Here is a 21,839-nt window from a genome sequence, read left to right on the forward strand (position 1 = left end):
AGCTCGAGCGTGCTATCAAAGAAAGACGTAAGAACACTTTGCAATAACCGTTACACAACGGAAACGACGGAGCAGCCATCTTGAGCTTGTACTGTTCCCGAGCGCGCATCGTGTCGTCCGAATCCTTGTAGCCAAATGCCATTGCTTCGTCTGAATTTGCGTGGTAAGAACTCAAATGAGGAAACGGGCTTCCGAAACCCATTTCCTATTTCCCATTTTCGATTTTCAGCTTAAAAATAGGAAATAGGTCAGAAACCCATTTCCTATTTCCTATTTTCGATTTTCAGCTTAAAAATAGGAAATAGGTCAGAAACCCATTTCCTATTTGCAACGTCAAATGGGAAAACAAACTAACAGATCAGAAACCCATTTCCTATTTTCTATTTTCATTTTAAAAATAGGAAATAGGTCAGAAACCCATTTCCTATTTGCAACGTCAAATGGGAAAACAAACTAACGGTATGTACCGTGATTGATTTTAACAAACTTGTGCTTAAATGTTATCCGATATTCTGAGTAGGGAGTTTATTTCCTATAAGAATTTTGAAGATGGCCCTGCATGAATTAATGTGGGTGTTCTACTATGATTATGGGTGTCCTGTTAGTGCATTTGCTATATTGTTCTCAGTTACTAATGCAAACTTATCATTTCATTTTGTGTTTCATGCATGAAAATAGGCAGTGTAAGAACAGCCACACCAAATGCGCCCAGGGCAGATGACAACATGGCAAAACAGAAAGCGCATGGCACAGACATGGATGTTTGGTACCCGAACATGAAGGGATTGTATACCGTTTGCATTACCTGCTCTACACCCATTACTGTGGATGAAATCAGGAGTGATTTTTGCACCGTTGGCAACATACGTGAAATAAACCAAATTCAAAGGTAGGTGTATCAGCCTCAGAGTGAATAACTGGCCATGCATATACAGTAGTTTTCTGGCACCTGTGAGATCGTTGCATGCAACCAAAAGTTGCCCGTGTGCTACTCACTGCAACTGCGTTGTGATAGCGATATGTTCGATCGCTCAGTGGAAACTGATGCTGAGCGATAGAGCAGTTGCACGTGAGGGCCGGGTGACCACATATCGTCCTTGTGTACTGGACTTTACTATTATAATTAAGATGCATGTCTTCCAGTCATGCAGTATAAATGTATTTGAATTTGAGTTTTGTGGTTGATTCTTAACCCATCAGCAGCCTTGTGACAGCAAATTACTGTTATCGTAAGTTTGCTTGTAGTTCTGATATGTTTCTCTCAACACTATTCTCGTATCTTAAAACTGCATTTTTCCGAAGAAAAGCTGTCATAAGTGATTGTAGACAAACTACCAGTTTTTGATTACAACATAAAAATGTTGAAAATCATGATCGTTTGTTCAAAAAATTTAGTTTAGTTCTGGATAGTAGTTTTGTACAACAACGAAATTAACCGCTTTTTAAGAAAACCTCATGATAAACTAGCATTTAGAAAATAATAACATTTTTCTCAAACTTCCTTTCCTTAATAGATAATAGCAAAAGCAAAGTTATATGAGTTGTGGATTAATTTGTACTACATTGCATGCTCTAACGACCCTCAGATTTATATGCATAGAAGTCGAGTCACGCAGAGCCTTATGTCAATATAACGCAAAAAAGCGTGGAATGCTTAGGCAGATGTAAACGTGAGAATGCAAGGTTTGAACACGAAAGCTTTTATGTTGGATCTATCTGATGAAAATATTTGTATGCACAATATGTTTGTGTTGAACACTACTTTTAGTCGAGACATTGTGGATATCAGGGGAAAGCAGCTTTAACATCAGTCAAACGTATTCTAATATTATAAACTTTACCCATATCTTTAGGATGTTTCTGACAATAATTTATTTGCCACCAGACTGGGTTTGTTATACTCGATAGTGGCCTTTTTGTTTGCACACAACCAGTAGATGTGTTAATGCTGTTAGCGTCTAAAAAATGGGTACTTTCTAGCATAGAATGCAGTAATACAAAAGTAGTTTAATCACCAGTATTTGTACATCTGGTCATGTGTCCGACTATCGAAAAAACTTGTATGCCTTAAACTAACCAAGACATGATTATGGAAGGCTAATGGTGATACTGTTGTGCGTTTACACATTATGGCTGCAATAAAGTGGGAGGCTGGGAGCTCACGTGGGATCAGTATACCACCATTACTTCCATGGTGTTCTATTGTTTCATGACTGACAGAGGTGTGTGTTGTAGTCTTTATCGAAATACTGTCAAAATGGTGACAGCCAGTGGCGTAGCCAGGATTTTTTAACAGGGGGGCCAAAAACAGCGAACTGCGCAAAATAGTGGATGACTTAATATTTTAATGGTTCCTCTGCCTCCCTTTCCACACCCTGCGCTCTCCCACCTCTCGGCTCTGCAATCTTTGTTTTGGGCGCCATGCAAAGAGGCGACATTTTTGTTCATTGTTCTCTGATCCCAAGATATGTAACACTAACTGTTCAGTGGCGGATTCAGGATTCCACGGAGGGTGGTGAAAAACAGGCGTGGGGTATGGTGGTCATCTCCCAGAAAATTTTGAAAATGTAGATCGCAGGAGATGGTATTTGAGGCACGTTTGAGTACGACGACGACTACGACTACGACAATTCTCTTTTTAGCTCATCTGACATAGTCAGATGCAGCTTGTAGAATCGCATGATCGTCCGTGCGTCCGTGCGTCCGTCTGTGCGTCCGTCCGTGCGTCCGTCCGTCAACAGTTGGGCACAAATCTTAACCGCTCGACGTACGGTCACGATATTCGGGACGTGGGGGGTAATCGAAAACGAGTTGGGATGTCGAAGCTGGGGGTCAAAGGTCAAAGGTCAAGAGGTGTAAAATAAGGGGGAACATTCACTCTTAACTTAAGGTATACGGGGAAATGCAGAATTGCGCACAAATCTAAACGGCTCGACCTAGGCTCGTGATAGTCGTGTATAGCATCATGGTAGGAAAAGCCATCACTGTGCCGAAATTGGAGGTCAGGTCAAAGGTCAATGGGCACAGGGCAGATTTTAGACATTTTCTGAGGACATGGTCTGACGGAGCGATTGAAAAACTTTTTTGTTTCAGCGGTGACCTAGCATTTTTATTGGCTTTATTGAAAGGACCATGAAATGTCCCTTCTGCTGACATGCGAAGAGTAAGTGTGGTAACCTTTGTGACCCTCAAGAGGAGGGTTAAACATGGATTTGTTGACTGTTAACAAAGGAGTGAACTGCTTTTGCTATTAGAGCCCCCTCCCCCCACCCTCCACCCACACCCTGCATATCTGCGCCTAACAAATGTGGTACTACGCACGACTGAAATTTTACGTTTATAATCGTAGCAACAGACCTCAGATGAGCCCAGACGCTCTGCGGCTCTTGTTAGTATAACAATTCTTTTATTTTTATTTTTTTTTACTTTCGGATTAACAGGGGAGCCATGGCCCCTTTTGCCCCCCCTCTAACTACGCCACTGGTGACAGCACTCTGACATGGGTTGCAACTATGACGTAAACGAAGCACAGATGCACAAGTCAATTCATTGATCTATGGGGCACAGATAAGATTTCTGTGTATAGATAATACCCACATTCAATAAAACACTATAGGTAGTAGGAACATGCCAGTATTTGAAACCTGTATGTTACACGATGTTTGGGAGTAACCGAGCATGTCGTGTGTTATACATGGTTTCCCATGGGGCTAGGACCCACAGGCCTGATCATGGAGGCAAAGATAACTGAGTCGTGGTGGCTCAGCCATGCTAGCCTGGTGACAGCTGCTCTTGGTATCTGGAAATGACACACAACCTGTACTAGCACGGTTACAGTGACGCGTCGAACAGCACCCATGGCGTTTCTGTCAGCATACATGACACATCTATCAACAGCCATGAGCTGTCTAACAGCACGCATGGCATCTGCACCTTTTTGAATAATGGTATAACTTTGGAACCTGTCCTGAACATCGCACATTACACTGTCAAATTGCATCTTCAATGTGTACCTTTAATTAATACAGCGTATCTATCCTGGTTGTTTCAGCTATGTGTTTGTGAGATATGGCACCGTGGCTGAAGCTGAAGCTGCTTTGAATATATTGGGTTCAAATTATATAGTCTCCAAAGGACATGAACGGCAACAAGGTATGGTTTTGACATATCGTCTGCAAAGTAGGTCTATAATTGTCATCATGGCATCTTCATGTACTCGTAATTCACTCATTTACAATCAAAAAGAGTCACCTTTTTAATATTAAATTTTCTTTGTAACTATACTGTGCCTAATGAATTGAGATATGATAACAGTGCCTACCATTTTATTAGCTCATCTGACATAGTCAGATGCAGCTTGTAGAATCGCTTGATCGTCCGTCCGTCCGTCCGTCCGTCCGTGCGTCTGTCAACAGTTGGGCACAAATCTTAACCGCTCGACGTACGGTCACGATATTCGGCACATTGGGGGGGATCGTCAAAACGAGTTGGGATGTCGAAGCTGGGGGTCAAAGGTCAAAGGTCAAGAGGTGTAAAAGAAGGGGGAACATTCACTCCTTAACTTAAGGTATAGGGAGGAAATGCAGAATTGCGGCACAAATCTAAACGGCTCGACCTAGGCTCGTGATAGTCGGTGTATAGCATCATGGTAGGAAAAGCCATCACTGTGCCGAAATTGGAGGTCACAGGTCAAAGGTCAATGGGCACAGGGCAGATTTTAGACATTTTCTGAGGACATGGTCTGACGGAGCAATTGAAAAACTTTTTTGTTTCAGCGGTGACCTAGCATTTTTATGGCATTATTGAAAGGACCATGAAATCTACCTTCTGCTGACATGCGAAGAGTAAGTGTCAGATAACCTTTTGACCCTCAAGAGGAGGGTTAAACATGGATTTGTTGACTGTCTGTTAGAAAGAATTTGACTGCCGGGTTTGCTAGTAGAATCTATACATGCCTGGATGTATGAGGCTACAATGTCACAGTGAAATTTCAAAAGCTAAATTTGGTTAAAGAAGGTTTATGCTCCTTAAATCGTATAATTTCTATGGCATTCTGTACTGTCAGTATGTTACATGTAACGTATGCCACTGCCAGTGGCTACTGCCAGTGCATGTGTTATTGGTACTGTGTAGTTTTTGCCTGCGTTAATTGGTTACAGGTGGCAGCTCTCTATTGCAGCCTGTAGGCTTGCGTAGGTAAATGGATGAGTGCTTACCTATTCTGTCTTGCAAATAGTTGTTGCTACTACGTACGATGGGAGCTTCCATCTTTAATCTGAAGACACTTAAACATATGCGCCATCTCGTGGCAACTTTCATAACGATCCCAACGAACATTCCTTTGAGAAGGTTCCTGATACCATCCCTGTGCATTCCACTGTTTCGGCGTGTATGTGAACACATTTGGGACTAACAGGGTTTACTAGAATCCCACCACTCCACCACAGAGTCACCGCAGTAGACGTTAGATGAGCGCTGTCGCTCCGCGGCACTTGTTTTATACACGAATAGCTGCTATTGGGAAAATATCTTTTCACCCAGACTTTGTTTACTAATAGTGGAACTAATGTTATAAAATAGTCAGTCCTCTACTATTGATTAACACACGTGGATTGTTGGTTTGCAAGTATTGTAGATGTGTAACGTAAAAAGTAAATAAAAGAAATGTTTTTAATTTTGTTTTTTAAACCAAGTTTTTCTTTACTCTTGATAAATGGCATAGAGTCATTAATATGTTGTGTTATCAGTCTGATGTGCTGTAATGTATCACATAACGTTAACACAGGCCAGCCAAACTATAGAGAAAATAGAAAAGACTACAAAAGACCACAAACATCACCTGCGATTGGCAAGACGAAATATACTCCAACACAGGAGGTAAATGTCTTCCTTTATTGGAAGCTCTGTTATTTCACGCTAATATTATAATCACTGTCATTGTATCTAATTTTAGGCATATTCCTGTTCATGTTTGAACTGCGTCTAACTGATATAAGTCTAACAGTGTTATGTGCCTGATAACGATGCCGTCTAGAATTGTATTAGAGTTGCTAATTTTTCAGAAGAGCCATGATAAGCTGGGCTTAATAAGTAAATGGGGTTTTAAGTTAATTAAACTATATGTTGAATAACACTATAACAATGCAGATTTTCAGAAGAGAGATTTTTAATGAGGATGGTAATGCATGTAACTACAATTGAGACAAGGTTGCATATTTAATAATTAGGTACTGTTAAAGTTGATCTGCTTCCATGCTTCTCTTACATGAAGCTGGTCTCTGAAAACGCACCAAGACAAGTCGTCACAGGTCTCAATGGAGTCGACTACGAAAGCCATGATGGTGCGTCAAAATTGCCCTCTGTATGGCTTTTGCTGGAAGTGCTTGAGTTCAATTTCTTTCGTGTGATGTTTTCATCACTCGTGTCGTTACTGCGTTCCCATCGACCTGTTTTGCTCGTTCAAAGTGCACGTAGAAGAGACAGTGATGGCACGAGTGTTAAGTGGCTGAGTGAATTTCGCATTGAAAAATATCCGTTGACTTCGAGTGATGCTTATTATATTTCGTTGAATTTTTGATCGCTGTATATGGGTATATGGTATATCACCCATATGATAGGTACAGATAGCGACGGGCCTCCAGGTCTGGAGAGAATCGGCAGCAGTGACGATGAATTATCCGAAGAAGAGGCGGACAACGCGGGTGCATCTGGCTGCAACTGGGATGGAGTCAGAAATTCCACACCAGCTCGTTTCACATGCTCACCTGACTCCACTGCCAACCATCAGTCAGCTGCTCCGCCATATGTAGTTCCATCAACGAGTAAGAGTCCATTAATAGGAAGCATTACTGTGTGGTTGGTGTTGTGCATTTTTGCATGCATGTGCTGGGCACAGCGTAATAATTCTGACATGGGAAGACGGGTAGAAATTAACTTTTTAACAAGGGAGTCCAACGGACTCCTTACCTTCAAAATGAGGGAGTCCGCAGCAAAATGAGGGAGTTATTAACAATAACGCATGTGCTTATTTTTAAGATTCATGCAGTTGCACGTCTGCCAAATTTTCTTTGGATATTAGCTAAAAAAAATATGGTATTTTGGCTTATTTACGGCTCTGGAACGAACTAGGTAATATGGCAGAATTTTCAGGGAGTCACACAGACTCCTGCATATGTAAAATCGGGGAGCCCGACAGTAAATCGGGGAGTATTTGACTCCAGACTCCCGTTAATTTCGCATCCTGTGAATGCATTACTGTATATTGCCAACTATCCGGGTAATTTATTCTTAACTATATTCCTGCTTCAGTCTAGACCTGGCTGTCCTGTTCAATTGCTAGACATATGAAAGCATTAATCAGGATACTATGTCGATACATGTTTCAGACCTCAACACGTCGGAAACAAAAAGCGTCGGTAGAAGACCTGGTGGAACCACTGATAAACGGATCGTGCAGCACAACGCGGAATTAAATGTCAGTGAGAGCCCGCATACCGGCCCGTTATGGCCACAGGATAGCTATTCAAGTGAAAAGCAGCTGCTGTTTTGTACGAATCTTTCTGACAGCACAAGTGAGGTAAGAATTTAGTTAGTAAGTTTGTAGTTTTGTAATAATATTGTTAGTCAGCATGTATGAAAACGTTGGCACCAACAACAGTAAATATTCATGTTTTTTCCTTCTAATCAGGATCAGCTGCGACATCTATTCCGAGAGTATAATCCAACTTCAATAACAATTAATCGACCTCAACAACCAGGAGACATGTAAGTGTGTAACCTGTGAAAACATTTCGTATGTCAGTTGCTATAAGTGTAATTAAGCTGATGATTGCATGTATATTATGTAATGATGTGCTGATGATTGCAGTGGTTCTTTATGTAGTTTGGATATATGCTGTGGTGTTCACTACAACACTACTAACTTGGTTGAAATACGACCAGGAGTAACAATGTGTGTATGCACATGCGTGCGTGCATAATTTATATTTTGGATGTATTATTTATGTAATTTATATTTATATATATTATATATAAATAATATATATATATATATATATATTATATTTATATATTTTTAACTGGAATTAGCCAAAGGGAAGTGTTCGGGTTGTTAAAGATTTCATTTCTGACTTTAAAATCAGCTGCACTAATTGATCGAGCCCATGTTTATCATGAGAGGTTAAGCAGTGGCAAATAAGATGAAGAGAGTTTGGTCAACTATAGTGGACGAAACACACATTTGCAAAATCAAATTTATAGTGGAAAACCCTGTTGCTAGAGGAGGGTACCTTAATGTCCAGAAAACTGATATCTGTAAACCCTTTGGTATTGGAGATACCTGATATCATAGCTTTTGTTATAGTTGTTCTGCTCAGTTCATGGGTGAGTTCTCGCTTAGAATGGCATTGTCCCTTGATAAACGCTTTTGTGCATTGGCAGGTATTTTGCGGTCATCACATTTCGAGACCCGACGGCTAAGTACCTGGCGAAACAGGCCATTGATGGCGTGTTGATCAGCGGTCATATAATCGAAGTCAGTGATGTCTTGCCTACCCCTCGCCACCATACCAATTACGCGGCACGTGGCATTGATCCCGATACTTTGACAGGAACTGTTTCGAAGCTGCAGCTGCGTGATTCTGCATCATTCGGTATAATGTGTACCCCCCCTCGCAGAATCACTGTGCAGGTGCATTCGGTATGTGTGCCCCCCCTCGTAGAATCACTGTACAGGTGCATTCCGGCTTCTTTCTACACAATTTCTGTCCATCGGCGCATGTTGAGCAACCTCAACCCCCTATTATAGCAACTCCAATACGGTAGCAGTTGGTGCCCCATTTTCCCACTCCTTTCTCCACATTTACCAATGTTCACCCACAGCAACATTTTCAGTACTTCTGGCAACAATATTATGATGGAAATTTCCTGTGCATATTTTGTTATGGGTGCCATGTTTTGAAATCAGAACAAGGGTGTAGCATATGCATATGGATCCATTCATTAACCCTGCTCACATATGTACAAATTTAATCAGAGCTAGTCTTGTAAAAAATTTACATAAATCTTTACGTAATGTTACAGTGATAATCTATGTACTACATTGTTACTGTTTAATACACTGTAATGAGTCTTGTTTGTCTTAATTTTTTAATTTTCTCATGAATAATACAGTCGTAATGTATACACAAGAGGTATGAACATCATTTACCTTTTTTTATTGCCTTCAGGTGATAGCCACCGGCACTCCAGATTATCTTCCGGAGATTGGAGACATGAGCCTACAAGTGGTGGCTACCAAGAGAGTACACAGACCACTGTGCCTCACACTATGCTTGATGAGTTCTACTATGGCATGATGAAGTGTTATAATATGAACTATGACCCTAAGATCATGAAGACCTTGCCATATAGTTTTACCGTCGTGATCACTCATGTCGAAGATGGCTGTCACTTTTGGGGACAGATCATGCATGAAGTACGAACTTTTTATCATATCTTTATGTAATGTGCTCACCTACTCGTACTCTTAATAAGATTTATACTTTCTCGTCGTATTCTTAAATAAGTTATGAACTAGTTACGCATGCAACGTACTAAAAAGATGTCAAGGGTTTAATGCTGATTGCATTCTATACTGTGATATAACAAAAAGGCAGATTCCTTAACATTGGATATTGACTCTAGATAAGGTGCGCATTAATATAAAATTACTGAGATATTTAGGCAATAAGCTTGTTGTGTCTTTTCAATGTTTTTCTTAATGTTACAGACAACCATGGGTGATATAAGTGAAATACTGAGTTTGCAGCGTGGTCTAAATATGCTGCATGAAAAGCCTCTCCCCAAAAATGTGAAATTTTGCGCTGCCCCCTACATGGATGCGTGGTTCAGGTAATTCTGTTAGCTCCATGCTCACCAGACCTGCATGTCATATTTTCTCTCATCTTACACGTTCTTGATAGCATCATGCTCACTGGCGTGCACCCTGCCCAGAGAGTGCGTTTTGTTTTCTGTTATGCTGTTTCTGTTTATTGCAGAGCATACCCTATACGGGCACTGCCAGGAGACAGAACTGAAGTGTTTTACATTGACTATGGAAACACTGCAGTATTGCCACGATCTGAGCTAATAAGCATTCCCATCCACTTTATCAAGCAGATTAGACCTTTGGCGGTACCCTTCAAGTTGGCAGGTAAGCTACATAATCTGCTCCTGTGCTAAAAGTGCATGTAAGATCGACCCTCTCACCCTATCTAAAGGTGTTGTTATATTCCTCCTACATTCTATTGCTTCATAAAGTTGTGATTTCTGTAAGCACCATTCCTGCCGCTTGCCGCTCGCTGTTGGCTGCTGCTGACTGCTGCTGGAGCTGGCTGTGGCTGGCTGGCTGGCTGGCTTGACTCGACGCGCTAATATCGATCGCGCGAACACACGAGAGCGAAAACATAACCTCCTCCAACTTCGTTGGGCGTAGGTAACTATCCTAACATTCACGTGTGCTTGCTGTTGCATGCGCACGTGTACATGCGATGCACGCACATACTGGATCACTTCTAGACATGCGAGCAGATGTACCCTCTTTATAACAGCATGGGATGACTGGTGACTAGTATATGGTTTCCATGTTACTACTGCAGATGTAAGTGAGAATAACAATATCGTCAGGCACGTGATGCGTGACATGATGAATACCCCAGGTATCAGAGTAGAACTGGTCCGACATGCTGCCAATGAGACTGTAAGTATAAAAGCTGTAGCTCCATGAGCTTATAACTGTAACCGTATTGGTTAACATGTCAGTAATTCGGTTCGCATAATAGGTGGTAAGTTTCTAACATTTCTATTGAAAAACTTAGGTGCCGCCCTTGTCTATGTGTGCACTTGTAGCGTTGCTCTAATTTGCATGTGACTTGGGCTGGTACACGTTAAGTTGTTTATCTGACGCTATGGGAATGATGCAGTGTGGTATCGTGGCGCAGGTGAGGTGTGAGGGGGGGGTGGCATACTTTGCTGTGATGTTCTAGATCGTTGTGTCTCTCACTATTGCATTTTTTCTATTTTAGTCGCATATTATTGAGGTCAAGGCATACAGCAGCCTGCCAGGCAGACGACACATGGTCATAAACACTAGCGCCTAACAGATCTCATCCGGCAGCGTTATGATCCAATTGTCATCGGATCATCCTACGAATCATGGTCTTCGGTCGTGTTGTATGCGATGTCTTAAGGAATTGCGTGTAATAAGTTGTAGTGACTGTGTCCAGCATCTGTAGCCATCGCATCCGTCAGGCCAGATCTTTATGTCCGTAATCAGTACATCGATTGTCCGCAGCCATTTCATGCGTTCAGCAATCATTGGCTTTCGATGGAGGCTTCGTCTGTGAACAGCTATTATGGTGATAACCATGCTCGTGGGATCGGGGGTGCATAAAAACAAAAACACAAAGTTTTTATTCATTTCTGGTTGTTTTTTTAAAGTAAATTAGTAAGATTAATCTACTTAAGGCTAATATTATATTCAATAGAAATTAGGCTTTGCATAAGTAGTATGATATTTGATTGGATCTTTATAGTTCACATGCTAATAAAGTTTATCCCAGTTAGATCCAAATTAAGTTAAAAATAACTTACACTGACAAAATTTTCATCCATCTTTCCGATAGACTTCCTCAGATCTGATGTTTCCAGGTAGATGGCAGCACTGGAAACGGACGTTCGAACCTGGTCACTTTTGGTCGGCCCCCAGTCTGCGGTCCTCTCGAGCAGGTGCAGTTCTGAGGATGTTGTCATATATGTGGGATAGGTGGTACGACCCCTCATCTCTATTCATTGTAGCCAGTTCTCTGCGAATATATATTGCTTCTCTGATCTGTCTGCGTCTCGGAAACGATTCTTTTGACATCACATTGGCCTCTTTCCAGATTGGCAGATGGTTTTGGTCAACCATCTGTTATGTTATGGCTGACTTATGCTGTTGTCCTGAAGTGGCCGCACGAGTCGCACGTTTGCTGGTTCCTTTTGTATGAGTGTTGACATCAGTCATGTGTTCTTTTAAACATGTTCCAAATTTCCTGCCCGTTTCCCCAAGGTACACGCTATCACAATTCGAGCAAGCGATACGGTACACAGCCTGTTGTATTTTTGTTTTCTATTTTGTCTTTTGGATGTACTAGGATATTCCTGATGGTCTTATGGGGTTTAAATGCTGAAGAGATGTTGAATGTCCTTAAGGTGCGGGCTAACCTCTCGGACATGCCCTTGATGTAAGGAATGATGACCAACCCCCTATTTTTTGTTTTCTGGTCGTTCTCCTTCTTTTTCAATTTGTTGTTGGACGCCTTTGTTTCTATTTTCTGTTTTGTGTCTTCGAATGTCCAGTTAGGCTAGCCGCAATTTCGAAGTGCGTGTCGAATCTCTTGTTCCTCGGCGCGTATGTCTTCCGGTTCTGTTACAACGGTGTTAGCTCTATCTAGTAGTGTGCGGACGACTCCCAGTTTGTGAGTTATCCGGTGGTGAGATTGAAAGTTCAGATACTGATTGGTATGGGTCTTCTTCCTGTAGACCATGGTTTTTAACGTTCCATCTTCTCTGCTCACAATCTTTGTGTCTAGAAAGGATCGTTTCTGATCTGCAGACAGATCAGAGAAGCAATATATATTCGCAGAGAACCGGCTACAGCGGAGAAGCGGCGGAATCATAACTAGTGATTATTGTGTTATTCAATACCGACTTGATGCCCGATATTGCATGCTTGTACAACACTCACTCGCGCGCTCAGCACTAATCTTACGCATAGTGACAAATTCAAGCCTTCACGAAAAGGGTGTCATTGTAAAGAAGGGGCACGGACACAATGGAAGGAGATACAAAGGATCTCTCAACGTCTCATCGATGCACTCACCAGGGTTTTTTTAACTCTGGCCCTGCCTTGCTGCGGCGTATCCTAGTGGCTTCTGTACAGTGGGCGCAATCAAATGCGTCTTTGTTAGAGCCGTCGTTGTCTCCCTGTGCAGTTAGCTCTACTCGCTACACTGCCGTTGTTATAACGTTTATCTCTCCCTGTGCAGTTAGCACTGCTCGCTACACTGCCGTGGTTATAACATTTATATTTGCGCAGTTAATCTTTCTCTTTTTAACTGCCTCTACTGGGGAATCTGACTTATTCCCGTCTACCTTTCTTTTCCTGGACGGTTGCGAATCTTGTTCACCGTCCGTATCCTACAATAAATCTTCTTCCATGTCAAGGCTTGTGGCTGTACACTTGCATGTTGTACGTCTCGTCTTTTTTTAATATATAACTGTTACACACAGATAAAGGACTGCCTACAAGATAGGGCTATTGAGAGAATATTTATCTTTTCAAACTGTTTGAATGGCTGCTGTCTCTGTGGCTGCCTCGCTGTGCTATTTTGGTAGGCAGGGCGTGTAGACTGCCTCCACATCGCTGGTTGAATCTGCATTCACTTTGGTGGCGGCTGCGCATACGGTAGAATCTGATAGTAGCGTGATTGCAATGGTGGCTTGATCGCCACACCTTGACTTGCCATACGGCTTGCTTACTGTTGCGGTGATGATCGCAATTACACATCGCTTTCATCTTCATTATTCGTGAGCCAGGTTACTCTCTCCTCGTAGAATTTGATTACAATCTGGGGGCACTTAATATTTGCTTGTCAGGCTGGGACCAAATTTACCCCATTGCTGCCTTTCCACTTCATCAAAAACATAAGCTCTCCACTGGACTCGGTTGCACCGGTGATGCGCTCTGGTTGGAGTCCGCGTGCGAAGCCATGTGAATTCGAAAATTCCTCGTCCTCCGTTTTCTTTTCCTCTTTCAACTTTTGTTGAAATTCCGGCATCGGATCTTCGCTGTTTAGTTTCGCTTCAACCTCACTGTGTGTCATTGGAGATTCAGGGTGATGGACGGCAGTAGTGGTGGGCTCCATAGCGGGGTAGGATTAGGCAATAGGTTGCATGACGGCTTACTCGATATTAAAAATTACTATTATTCAATTACATTACGTTAATGGTAAGGGATTGCTGGGCACAATTCAGTGAGTGTTGTACTTACATGAGAACGGCGTCCATGCTTCGATGTATAAGCGCTGGCTGCTGCGCTGCTACGCTGCCGCTGCCGCGAGGTCATTCTTTGCTAATTCTTCGCTAAGAATAGATTCAGCGTGTTCCTACGCGTTCTATAGTCTCTATGGTAAGTTCCTATGGCGATGGGCTGCTGCTGCTGTTGATGGTATTGCAGTCGACGTTGACGATGGCTACGCTGACGCTGATGCTAATGCTGTTGCTCTGCCACTGCTGTTGCTGCTGACGACGTTGACGCTGATGATGCTTCTAGCGCTCGAAGTTTGATAGTTCTGAATGCTGGTGATGATACGATTCTGAGCCCAGCTGTGAATAGATTTTATATCGAACTTGATATCAAACCAGGGTCACATGGCCGAAAGGCTGGCTGGTGATTGGGCCATGCCTTTACTACGCAGTTAGAAACCCAAGCGGTCACGATGTGGCTATTAATGGCATTCAAGTTTCAGCACTGATGTCATCGCTCTGATAGTATCTGTGTAACTATTCTTAGCCGCGCGCACGTAGCTCTGCTACACAATGAATAGAGATGAGGGGTCGTACCACCTATCCCACATATATGACAACATCCTCAGAACTGCACCTGCTCGAGAGGACCGCGGACTGGAGATGCAGGTTCGAACTTCCGTTTCCAGTGCTGCCATCTACCTGGAAACATCAGACCTGAGGAAGTCTATCGGAGAGATGGACGAAAATTTCGTCAGTGTAAGTTATTTTTAACTTAATTTGGATCTAACTGAGATAAACTTTATTAGCATCAGGCGGGGCCCAGTCCAATGACTGACCTTTCTTTGGCGGAGTCCAGTCATGAGTGACCTTCTTTCTCAGAGTTGCAGTACATGAGTTGATCTTCTTTTCTCAGAGTTGCAGTACATGATGTGATCTTCTTTCTCGAGTGCAGTACAATGAAGTTGATCTTCTTTGAAAGTCCAGTCCTGAGTGACCTTCTTTTCTCAGAGTGCAGTACATGAGTGGATGCTTTTTTTCAGAGTGCAGTCCATGAAGCTGATCTTCTTTTCTCAGAGTGCGTACTGAGTGATCTTCTTGAAGTCCAGTCCAATGAGTGAGCCTTCTTTGGAAGTCGTCCATTGAGTGACCTTCTTTGAGAGTCAGTCCATGACGTGACCTTCTTTCTCAGGAGTGCAGTACATGAGTGATCTGTCTTCTCAAGAGTGCAGTCCATGAGTGATTCTTCTTTTCTCAGCAGTGGCATTACCATGAAGTCGATCTTCTTTCAGAAGTCCAGTCATGAACCTTGCTCGAGTGCTACATGATCTTCTTTTCTCAGAGGGCAGTACATTGAGTGACTTCTTCTCCGGTCTCATGCAGTGTTTCCGAGTCAGCAGAGTGATCTTTCTTTGAAGTCCAGTCCATGAGTGACCTTCTTTCTCAGAGTGCAGTACATGAGTGATCTTCTTTCTCAAGGCAGTCCATGAGTGATCTTCTTTCTCAGAGTGCAGTACATGAGTGATCTTCTTTGAAGTCCAGTCCATGAGTGACCTTCTTTGGAGTCCAGTCCATGAGTGACCTTCTTTGGAGTCCAGTCCATGAGTGACCTTCCTTGGAGTGCAGTACATGAGGTGACCTTCTTTCTCAGAGTGCAGAATCATGAGTGATCTCTTTCTCAGAGTGCAGTTACATTGAGTGATCTGTCTTTGAAGTCCAGTCCATGACTGACCTTCTTTGGAGTCCAGTCCATGAGTGACCTTCTTTCTCAGAGTGCAGTACATGAGTGATCTTCTTTCTCAGAGTGCAGTACATGAGTGATCTTCTTTCTCAGAGTGCAGTACATGAGTGATCTTCTTTGAAGTCCAGTCCATGAGTGACCTTCTTTCTCAGAGTGCAGTACATGAGTGATCTTCTTTCTCAGAGTGCAGTCCATGAGTGATCTTCTTTCTCAGAGTGCAGTAACATGATCTTTTTGATCCAGTCCATGATTGACCTTCTTTTGGAGTCCAGTCCATGGCAGTGACTTCTTTGGAGTCAGTCTATGAGTTGACCTCTTTGCCGTGTCATCATGACTTCCAGAGTGCAGTACATGAGTGATTCTTCTTTCTCACACGTGCGTCCATGATTGGCATCTTCTTTTCAGAGTGCCAGCTACATGGAGTGATCTTCTTTGCAACGTCCAGGTCCATGACTGACCTTCTTTGGAGTCCAGTCCATGAGTGACTTTCGTTCTTGCACGAACGTGCAGTACATGAGTGCATCTTTCTTTCTCAGAAGCTTGCAGTATCATGAGTGATCTTCTTTCTCAGAGTGCAGTACATGAGTGATCTTCTTTGAAGTCCAGTCCATGAGTGACCTTCCTCGGAGTGCAGTACATGAGTGACCTTCCTCGGAGTCCAGTCTGTGAGTGACCTTCTTCGGAGTCCAGTCTATGCGTGACCTTCTTTGGAGTGCAGTACATGAGTGATCTTCTTTCTCAGAGTGCATTACATGAGTGATCTTCTTTGAAAGCTCCAGTGCCGATGAGTTGACCTTCTTTCTTAGAGTGGCCAGTACCATGAGTGCATCTTCTTTCTCAGAGTGCAAGTACGATGAGTAGACTCTTGTTCTCAGAGTGCAGTACATTGAGTGATCTTCTTGAAGTCCGTCCATGAGTGACCTTCTTTGGAGTCCAGTCCATGAGGACCTTCTTTCTCAGAGTGCAGTACATGATGATCTTCTTTCTCAGAGTGCAGTACATGAGTGCATCTTCTTTCTCAGCAGTGCAGTACATGAGGCTGATCTTATTAAGTCGCAAGTTCATTGCAGTGACCTTCTTTGGAGTCCAGCTCCATGAATGACCTTCTTCTCAGAGTGCCGAAGTTACATGAATGATCTTCTTCTCAGAAGTGCGAGTACATGGAGTATCTTTTTTCTCAGAGTGCAGATACATGAGTGATCTTCGTTTTGAAGTCCAAGGCGGCGGGGGCGTGGGCCCCCCCCTCGCTCACCGATGCCACAAGGCGAAGCCAAGGGAAGCGACGGAGGGATCGAAGTAGGAGGTTTGTTCACCCCTACATGCTAGGGCGCTTCTCCAGAATCTACAAACACAGGTCTGACTGCATAACAAGTTAGTTACATAAATCTATGCTGAGATTTCCCCCTAGCCATATTAAATGATATTCATCACAACAAGCATAACTCACTCTGGCGAGTGGGTTGAGCATTGCCTCGGGGGCATGCGCTTAGTACACCTAACGCAGCCAGATTGTGTACTGACTGGTATATGCAGCAGAGACCCTAAATGCACAGTTTTCTTCCTATTTCTGGATGATCTACTGATGGAATGTTATCATATAAAATACTATGCTAGCGATAAGTTCTCTTATTTTAAATGCATACATAGATCTTTGCAAAATAATATTCTTTCTCGGGAAATATTGGCGGCATGCGGAGCACCGTTTCAGGCGTGCGTTTCGGAGGAGAAGGAAACTGCCAATACTACTCTCCCCTCTCACTCCTCCACTCACTTATATATATATATATTATATAGTAATCAGTATGTGGTTCATATCTGATTCGCACACTCCGGACGTGTACTTTACCCACTCCCTCCGCTCACCCTCACTCACCTCACACCCTCCACATCCTCCTATCACTACCGCTGGATGCAGCCAAGGACAGGCACATTACTTTAAACTCAAACGGTGTGCTGTCGCTCGAGAATGATTAACAATATAAACGCAATATATACATATTAATATAATAAATATATAATGGTCTATGTATCGCCACCCACTCGATGCTCTCACTCCTCGATAGTATAATATATATTGGTCACACGCGTTTTAATTTTCGCCCACACCCACATTCCTCCCACCCCCCACAGTTCAATGAGTGAAATCACTTCGTTTTGGAGTGACCAGTACCGCCATGTGAGTGTGAGCCTTCTCTTGGAGCCTGTCATTGAGTAGAACCCTTTCCTCTAGACGAGATAGTTCAGTACTAGGTCGTGGTCAGTTTTAAGACCTTTTTCCTAACACGAGTCCAATACTGAATGGTGCCGATTACGCCCCTCTGCTTCTTAGATTCTAGGCACGACACTAACAGCTCACTCAGTTGGCAGATATGACGATCTGTTTCCATATACGGCCACGGTGGTAGGACACTCTATTTCTTTGGAGTGCAGCCAGCTAGGGCAATAGGTGTCTTCGTTCGAAGCTAGATATACACGACTCATATTCGGGCATGCCAATTCGCATATCTATGAAGCAATGTCCAGTACTTAGTGGGCGGAGCATCAGATTCCCTCCTGGACTCAGCCCATAAGCGACCTCTTCTCGGATTCCATACCATTACTTGGCGCGATAGTCCAATTCTCGGACTCACAGAAACCCACCTTGATGTTACCGGCAGGGCGACCAGCGATTCTCAGCAGATCTCCGAGGCCCGCGTTGAGGTGCTGCGCGACGAACATTTCTCATTTTCTGTCCCGTTGCGATTCTCTGTTTCAGTCCGCCCCAATATGGACCCGAGACACGTACATATTTCCCACTCATGCCATGTATGGCCTTAGCTCGTCCTTAAATGCGTGTGGTGGCTGAACACTTAATCTATATGTCGAGGAGTGCCTCCAGGTGTACATAGCGTGGGCTGAGCACCGATCTCGTGATTACTCGATGTGAGTACTGCGCGTTAGTCCCGATGGAGTAACGAGCAGCAGACCATTCTTTCCTCGACTATCTCAGCCACCGGAATTCTGTGGCAGGTGCGATCAATCTCATCCTCTGCGCACTACAGTTGCCAAACATCGCTTTGCAGTAGCAAGGAACCTTCTACACTCCACAGATGATCTCCAAGCCAACAGAATGGAGATCAGCGAGGGGCGACATATCCTCGGACTCCAGGGCCTCGTTCAGGGCGCACTTCCATGCAATCTCATCTAGATTCGCTCGCAAGTAGAGTGCGCGATCGTCTTGTGACATGTTGATATTGACTTGTGCTCTATAGACTACTCATATATACGTCATTCATTTATTGAGTCCTCAACAAATAGTGTAGAGTTGCTTTGCTTGAACCTGTGAGTCACATACATAACTTTAATAGACCATTGTCACCAGCCTCATTACGCGTACATGCACACGTCCCTTATATTTTGTCAGTGTCGGTCTCGTATGAATTCGGAGATATATATGTGATAATTGAAATACTATACGTCTTTTCCTGGGAATCTTGGACAATAAATGTGCGAGTGTAATTGGGTGGAACGATAGACCCACACCTTTCTAGGTGCAAGAATGAACATATTTCTCTTGCTTGTGGTAGCCGATCCTGACCGTATACTACTACACAGCAGCATGTCATTTGTAGCAACATTATATATGCTCAGATGCGTGCTTACCACATACTCGGTGAATTATAGTATGTAGGTCTGATATACCTGTCCGTCATCGAAGGATAGGTACTACTTCACCAAGTACTTCAAACTTTTCATAACTATGCACGATAATGAATATGTGTATGTGCCACACCGTTTTATCTGTATGGCATAGTGATCGTGTTTTGCCTCGCGGGATAGGCTTGTTCAAACGCCTAAGAATAGAGCCTCATCTTGCGAGTCGCTGTGACTCTGGGCGGTAGTCGATTGTGATCTTCGGACAAAGCCAGCATAGTCTTACTGAGTGATCCATATCTCGAATCACGTCTGCTAAACACATGGTTTCATAACAATGCGACGCGAAAACTGACAGTTACTCTTTCGCTAGTGGGGGAACTTTCACAAGAGATTTTCCAATAGTTGACACTTATTATATCCCATTTCAGCGAACTAATCATATACGCGGAGTCTCGCCCTCTTTAATTATAGCAATAGGCTCATATGCCACTACATTTAGTTTACCACCAGGACTAAGGATTTAATAACTCACACGCAACACATTCACTGACTCATACTTACTCGGTGACGATTTTTTCATTAGTCTACTATTTAAATCATTAAATATACGGCTAGCTATTATCGTCCTTTAACGTTTTCAATCCATCGCAATAGTTTACACCTCTTAACGATTATAACACTCGTCAACGACCTGTGATCCGCACTTATATTAACGCCTAGTCTAAACCTACCGCTCACTGCTCACCTGTTTTCTAACAAAACATCAACACCTCTAGATTTACCTGGACGTTGATTATTACCTGAGCCTTATCTTGTTATACGACCTCTCTAGCTGGCTCAGTCACTTTATATATACTGATATCTATCGTAATCAGTTCTCCCCCATACTGTCTATGAGGTCGTCCAGGTTTTATAGACTCTCGCATTATACTTCGCATCTCTCAGTCTACTTATGAACGCTCATATGCACGTTGATGCGTAATTGACCTGTAACAGACCAATATTTCAACTCTTATATCCCTCAGCGCCGCAAACACGGCCCAACGGCATTGTCTCTAACTCACTAACACGATAAAACCAATTATCGGAACAAGCCCACAACAAAACGCCCGGACAGGTATACGCGCATATAAATTCACTGGACACGACGTTGAAGCACATGTTCTCATAAGTGGTCTACCATAGTAATAGTAAATCAGATTAGACTAGCGAATTCGCTATAGTATATGACCTCTTTCCACAGACATGACATCCTCGCCCTCAAAGTTCAGAACTTTTCAAGGACTGTGGCACTGTATTATACCCCGAGTCATTTTTCAATCTTGATTTCATTGTTCAATTTCATTCAATCATTTCCAGTCGCTTTCCATTTTCAATCTGCGAAACACTGGCTATAGATAACACGTAGATTTGGCGATACATTTACTAGAGGTATTACTGCTGGCATGTAAACAAATATTAATTAAGAATACGACATACAAAATGATTCTACGCACTAATACTGTGTTTTTCACCACATTTAGGATGACGGGTATATCATGTATATTATATATTAGTACCATAACATACAGTAGAGTAATAATTTACTAATGCACAAAGAAGGCCAGCTATATAGGGGTGGGCATGAATCGTGTTGTAAATTGTGCTATCTGTCTCAGGTTCATGTTGGCTAGGTCGGTTGTTGTCGGGTGTGTTGTTGGGGGCGGCCGGGGGGCGCGGGGTAACGGCGCGGCTACATTACTAATTAACGGTTAGATAACAAAGTGAGACCACGTCGCAGTTTCCGGGCGAAGTCCGGGCGTGTTTTGTGTTGGGGGTGAGTTTTGTGCATAAGTGGTACGTGGGCTGGGTGCGCGCGGGCCGTGTTGTGGGGGACCTCTGGGGTTTGCTGTTCGCACATGTTGTTAGAGTGTGCTGGTAGCATTTGCTGCGAGGAAACCGAGAACAGTTGAAAGAAGCCGTGTGAACCCGAATTACAACGATCGGTGCCCCTATTCGATGCTGCACATTCAATAAATGGCGTTAGTAGCCCTCGAGTACGACATAGAATTTACACCAGTATGGTATGCTTATGTATAATATAATAATAGTAATGCAATATACGTGATCTAGTGCATGGTGCGAAAAATTACCAACCAACTATTACTGGTAGGATGCATATTTGTTATGTTTTGTCTTAATTATATTGCTTACATGGCAGCCAGTATACCTTCAGGCTAACATCGTACAATCGGCTCCAAATCACGGGGGTGATTACTATGCTTCAGGTTATCGCCAGATGAAATGAAAGCCTGACTGAAATTGATTAATGGAAATTGAAAATGCAAATCAAGATTGAAATGAATCGCGGGTATAATGTTACATTGCGTTCGCACAGTCCTTGAAAAGTTTCTTGAATCTTGAGGGGAGTCCTTGA

At 43.0% G+C, this 21,839-nt stretch overlaps 1 protein-coding gene across 2 annotated transcripts; it reads left to right on the forward strand.

Moving 5' to 3' along the window:
- The first annotated feature begins 670 nt into the window (after positions 1–670).
- Positions 671–11,635, forward strand: LOC106807034. 2 transcript variants are annotated; one of them, XM_014809248.1, is made up of 13 exons: positions 671–889; positions 4,052–4,152; positions 5,786–5,877; positions 6,272–6,341; positions 6,618–6,821; positions 7,386–7,576; positions 7,688–7,764; positions 8,440–8,651; positions 9,228–9,475; positions 9,770–9,891; positions 10,038–10,192; positions 10,638–10,738; positions 11,064–11,635. In XM_014809248.1, the coding sequence occupies exons 1-13, from the start codon at positions 726–728 to the stop codon at positions 11,136–11,138; spliced, it is 1,812 nt and encodes a 603-aa protein (XP_014664734.1). In that variant the 5' UTR covers positions 671–725; the 3' UTR covers positions 11,139–11,635. The 2 variants fall into 2 exon arrangements, with proteins under 2 accessions (XP_014664734.1, XP_014664735.1); XM_014809249.1 differs by having other exon boundaries at positions 6,624–6,821.
- Positions 11,636–21,839: the final 10,204 nt, after the last annotated feature.

The sequence above is a fragment of the Priapulus caudatus genome, unplaced genomic scaffold, assembly GCF_000485595.1.
Source record: "Priapulus caudatus unplaced genomic scaffold, Priapulus_caudatus-5.0.1 Scaffold191, whole genome shotgun sequence".
Lineage (NCBI taxonomy): Eukaryota > Metazoa > Priapulida > Priapulimorpha > Priapulimorphida > Priapulidae > Priapulus > Priapulus caudatus.

Coding starts and splice junctions, on each gene's coding strand:
- LOC106807034 (XM_014809248.1), top strand. CDS start 726: ATGGCAAAACAGAAAGCGCATGGCACAGACATGGATGTTTGGTACCCG. Junction 7,765..8,439: donor CCTCAACAACCAGGAGACAT/GTAAGTGTGTAA, acceptor GTGCATTGGCAG/GTATTTTGCGGTCATCACAT. Junction 9,892..10,037: donor TACATGGATGCGTGGTTCAG/GTAATTCTGTTA, acceptor TGTTTATTGCAG/AGCATACCCTATACGGGCAC.